The sequence below is a fragment of the Alligator sinensis genome, unplaced genomic scaffold, assembly GCF_000455745.1.
Source record: "Alligator sinensis unplaced genomic scaffold, ASM45574v1 scaffold196_2, whole genome shotgun sequence".
NCBI lineage: Eukaryota > Metazoa > Chordata > Crocodylia > Alligatoridae > Alligator > Alligator sinensis.
In genome coordinates, this window is record NW_005843050.1 from 200,050 (window position 1) to 205,622 (window position 5,573).

Consider the following 5,573-nt stretch of genomic DNA (forward strand, 5'->3'; position numbering starts at 1 on the left):
CCTGCACTTCTAAATGGTGGTAGGGGCACTTGAATTAAAATTCGGTCAACAAACTTTAGTTAAAGCACCCCTGCTGCCATTTTGAAGTGTGGGGATGCTAATACAGAAGACTCAGAGCCTGGCTGGAGCACAGTAATTACAGTGGTCCAGCAGGCTTGGTTAATTGAGTCCATTCCAATGCGTCTTAGCAGCTGCGCAACAGGTTTACAGTCACCCTCCAACGTGAGGTACTAAATAAATGTGCATTAGGCTGCCCTAGATGATGCTAAAACAATAGTCTATTTTACTGCGCATTAGCACAATTGCACAGTTAAGTGATATTTTAATGCACAGTAAAATAGGCTACTGCACATTAAAGCACACATGTAGATCCACCTAGTGAGGCCTACCATGCTGCTTATTTTTGAGTAATGTGGGTCCAGATTTGAGCTTTCCTGCCCTTTCTGTAGTCACCAGCCAAACTTTGCTGTCTCATATTTAAGTTATTGTGTCCAAAATTATTACACTACAGTATGATATGTTACAAGAATTTCATGGATCTTTGTTCTTTACTCCTTGGCCCTTCTGGGCAAGCTACACAATTAGCAGTCTCACAGACCATAAAAGTAGGGAGAATAGTTGGTCCTGGAGCTCCAAAATGTTAGCATTAATCTTTTGAGCAAAGGGGGCATTATGGGCAAAAGTACTTTACATTCTTTATCAGACAACACTAATAAAAAATTAGGATCTCTCTAAAAAGTAGCCAAGAGGAAATATATGTTTTTTTGTTGTGTCTTAGTGCATCATGTTGACTATATTCTCCTCTGCTAAGGTGGAAAGCTTATTTATCATCTGGCATGATAAAGAGTCATTTAGAGAATCGCTGTAATACCAAGGACAGCAATAGACTAATAAAAATAGTGTTATGCCTGCCGTTCCTCTTTCATTGCAGTATTTCTGCCTAAACACTTCCCAGCATACATTTGCCTGTTTTCTGGAGAAAAGGGAAACTAGAGACATAGTCTCACAATATTCATATTTTTCTGCTTTAAGGGCACCAAAGGTGAGAAAGGAGACTCAGGTGAGAGAGGACAAAAAGGAAACAAGGTAAGTAAAGACAGGTGCAAGTTATCTGTTATTCAATACAAATTCTATCTAATTTTGCTCAAACTATAAAAATGATGAAAACAAGGGAAAAGTACAGTACAACTAGGACATAAATCAATCTCCAAGAATCAAATCCTGCCATTGTAGTTTATATGTTGCTTCTATAGAAGTCTATGGCAGCTACCAAGGTACAAAAGTGAGTAGACATTGGGCATTTTTACACATACATGTCGCAGTGCCAAGCGCTTTGAAAAGCACCCAGCGCTGCACCACGTGCAGTTGTATAAGTGGCAAAATGTGCATCAGTGCTGAGAAAATGGTGGTGGCATGCTTTTGAACTAAAACACCTTGGAGGTGCTTTAGTTCAAAAGTGCACTGCCGCCATTTTCTGCACACTGATGCACATTTTGTCACTTAAACTGCACTGCACCACATGCAGTTGTATGCCTCAGTTTATCAATTTATTGAGTCTGCTCCCAAATGGCAGATCTCCAGCATGTCACTGGAAAAAAGTATATGTATAAATGTCCTTTTAATCTAAACCCTTCTAAGACAGAGCCATATTCTGGAAGCCCTTCTTAGCAAGTAGGCACTTGAACCATTTTGAAGCTTCTTTAACATCAATAGGACTTTGTATGGGAAGAGGGATTTGCTTATGCAGAATTTTCAAGATTAGAGATTAATATCTTAATTGTCTAGTAGCTTTAGTACTTTAGCTTTCCGTGTTATCTGAGTTTTGCACTGTGTGTTCTTGACTGCAGTAAAAAAAAAAAAATTAGGGCCCATTTAAATATGTTAACTGGCATAGATTCTGAAACAGTATATCCTGATTCTAATTTAATAATGGTTTCTAAAACAGTAATGCGTATTTTGATTGTGTTTCATTTTTCTTGACAGGGTGATGCTCAAAAGGGACAGCCAGGAGAAAAAGGTCTGGAGGTATATGAACACAACAGTGTTTCCTTTCTAAGATCTGTTCTCCAAAATATCCCAGTTTAGAAAGCAGGACCAGGTCTTTAATTGGTGTGAAATTGCATAGGCCCAGTGACTTGAAGATATGGCCTTTCTTATTTCCACGCTAATATTTCACACTTTTAATTATAATAGCTAAATTTAGTTCCGATTCAGCATTTCTGTTTTGAACAGCACTTAAACAGGTACATAAAACTAAGCCTGGCCTTAAGGGCTTTTCTCACCTGGGACGCTAGTAACAAGGACTTAACACAATGTCATATTACAGTGCTGTCCAATTGGCTGCCTGCATGCTCCCATGTTGGTGCCACTCCACCTATTGCTTTTGCTGCTGCAGCCAGAATCTCCTAGTTCCTGCTCCCTCCTTCACCTTCCTCTTCCTACATCCATCTTTGGGGGAGGGGCACAGAGAGGCCTGCATAGCAAGGATAACTGAACAACCCTGAAATATTACGTTGACTTGCATTATGCTCATCCTAAAGTCAGAATTATAAATGAACATAGTGATATAATTTTATGGCACAATGGGATTTGATCCCCTATCCAAAAAGTCTTGCTGTGCCACATATTCATGGCAGGAAGCATGATTTTAGGATCAGATCCCAATCAAATTTATACTACTTAAGAGAGGCTACGGGACCTGAACCTGTTCAGCCTTCACAAGAGAAGGCTGAGGGGGGACCTGGTGACCATCTATAAACTCACTAGGGGGGACCAGAAGGGTTTGGGGGAGACCTTGTTTACCCTAGTGCCCCCCCGGGATAACAAGAAATAACGGCCACAAGTTGTTGGAAAGTAGGTTTAGATTAGACATCCGTAGGAACTATTTCACAGTTAGGGCAGCTAGGATCTGGAACCGACTTCCAAGGGAAGTGGTGCTGGCTCCTACCCTGGGGGTCTTTAAGAAGTGGCTCAATGCCTACCTGGCTGGGGTCATTTGAGCCCAGTTTTCCTCCTGCCCAGGCAGGGGGTTGGATTTGAAGATCTACAAGGTCCCTTCCAACCCTGCTTCTATGATACTTCATAATCCTGGACCATAATCTAGGTCTCCCCCTGCACTGGCAAACTGGGCCAGGGCTGACAATCAGCTGATTGTTGCTGTGGCCCTGGAGCACATAGGTCTCAAATCAGCCTTTTGGGGACCTCAAGTGAGTGAATTGAAAGTGAACTATTAAGTCATGAAAAATCTTCCAATTGCCAGGGCCAGAACTGATGATTAGCTGGCCCCAGTCTGGGACCATGTGGAGGCTGGTTTGTAGCCAACAATCAACTAACTGTCAAAACTGTGTGCCATTCACCCCAGTTCTGCCTGGGGTGCATGGTATAGGGCATCAGAGGCTCCTGGCAGGGGACTTTGAAGTCCCCAGTTGGGTCTGTGATCCCCTGCACCCCCCCTCCCTGGCCAGAGCTGTCAGGTGTGAGGTTTAAAGTCCATGTTGGGGAAACTCTTTTGCTCCCCTCACCCAAAGCCTTGGGGGTGGAGGGGTGGGAAGAGGCAACACTCAACTGACTGTTGGTCCTGATGCTAGGAAAACAGGGAGTTAGTTCTAGACTCCCATGTGATCCTGCCCCAGGATGAGCAGTCATCTGATTGTTAGCCCCAGACATGTTACATTTAAGGTGCCATACAAGCCAGCCATAAAATATTCTATATTGTATATGGAACATTTTTATAGCTTGTTTGCCATTTTATGGCTCCTTAAATTAAGTGTCTGCCTCTCACTCTTTACATTTATGCCATGATTAATGTGTTAATCATGACATAAATAGGATGTGTAGAAGGGAACAAAGTCTCAGCTTGATGGCTCTCCATAGGTGTTTTCTTGTTTAGTGTTCCATCAGTTTGGACCCTGAAGATTCAGAGTCATAGTTTCATAGTAGGTACGGTTGGATGGGACCTGAGCAGATCATTGAGTCCACCCCCCTGCCCTGCCAGGAAAGAATGCTGGGGTCAAATGACCCCGGCTAGGTGATTATCTAGCCTCCTTTTGAAGACCCCCAGGATAGAAGCGAGCACCACTTCCCTTGGAAGCTGGTTCCAGATCCTAGCTGCCCTGGCTGTGAAGTAGTGCCTCCTGATATCTAGCCTGAATCTACTCTTGGTCAACTTATGGCTGTTATTCCTCGTTACTCCCGGTAGTGCTCGGGGGAACAGGGACTCTCCCATAGCCTGCTGGTCCCCCTTGGCCAGCTTGTAGATGGCCACCAGATCCCCTCTCAGTGTTCTCTTGTGGAGGCAGAACAGGTTCAGGTCCCGTAGCCTCCGCTCATAGGGCCTGCCTTGCTGCCCCCGATCATGTGAGTGGCCCTCCTCTGGACCCTCTCGATACTGTCCACATCCCTCCTGAAGTGCGGTGCCCAGAACTGGATGCAGTCCTCCAACTGCAGCCTGACCAGCGTCACATAGAGGGGGAGGATCACCTCCTTGGACCTGCTTGTGATGCATCTGTGGATGCATGACAAGGTGCAGTCAGCCTTCCTAACTGCGTCCCCACATTGGTGGCCCATGGTCATTTTGGAATCAATAATGACACCAAGATCCTTTTCTGCCTCTGTGCTGACGTGAAGGGAGTTCCCCAACCTGTAGGTATGCTGCTGGTTCTTCTTCCCCAGGTGCAATACCTTGCACTTGTCAGTATTGAGTCCCATCCTGTTCTCGTCCGCCCACCCCGTAACCTGTCCAGATCTAGTTGCAGCCTGTCCCTCTCCTCCAGTGTGCCCACTTCTTCGCACATTTTAGTGCCATCCGTGAATTTGAACAAGGTACTTTTCACCCCCTCGTCCAAGTCGCTGATGAAGATGTTGAACAGTGCAGGCCTGAGGACCAAGCCCTGGGGGACCCCACTGCCCACATCCCTCCAGGTTGAAAAAGACCCATCCACCACCACTCTCTGGGTGCAGCCCTCCAGACAATTTGTGACCCATCTGACTGAGTCAAGAAGACAAACAGTAATGCTTCCAAATTTTTTATCCAATTTAAAAATCAAGCCCGAGTCAGTTGTATGTCCTCGAAATAAGGTAGAAACATTTCTGACGAAGGTCAAAATTACATAACAGTTAAGTTATCATCAGGGATCTGGGTTTTCCGTTTCCCACGAAAAAGCAGAGAAACCATGGATTTCCCATTTTTAATCAGAGAAAATGTGCATTTTCCCTTTTAGCAGAGAAAGCTGTGGGTTTCTCCCTTTTGCAAAGAGCTCTGCAGGCTGGTAGAGTTCCAGCCTGTATGAGCTGATTGCAAAAGGAGTGGGAAACCCCCAGCCCTATCCAGAGGGGGAGGGAGAGGAGGAAGGGTGGGGCCTCAGGCTTTTAGTCCCAAGGTTACCTCTGGCTCACTTTCCTTCTTGAGCCTGTAAGGTCCGGTAAGTGGGGCTTGGAGGGGGCTAGAGGGGGAGCTGGCTGGGGGCTGAGGGAGTTGGGGGGTGTTGGTAAATCATGCAGAGTGCCCAGCTGGCAGCATGTGGACTGCCAGTGGTGCTATTGGCTCTGCTGTTCCTAGTTACGCTGTGTCACGG

At 45.4% G+C, this 5,573-nt stretch overlaps 1 protein-coding gene across 1 annotated transcript in view; it reads left to right on the forward strand.

Moving 5' to 3' along the window:
• Positions 1 to 5,573, forward strand: part of COL28A1 (collagen type XXVIII alpha 1 chain) — a 169,318-nt gene that overhangs the window by 12,708 nt on the left and 151,037 nt on the right. Inside the window, exons 6-7 of the mRNA XM_006036981.3 lie at positions 1,033 to 1,086; positions 1,984 to 2,025. Coding sequence (XP_006037043.1) covers positions 1,033 to 1,086; positions 1,984 to 2,025 — 96 coding nt within the window. The remainder of the gene's footprint in view (positions 1 to 1,032; positions 1,087 to 1,983; positions 2,026 to 5,573) is intronic.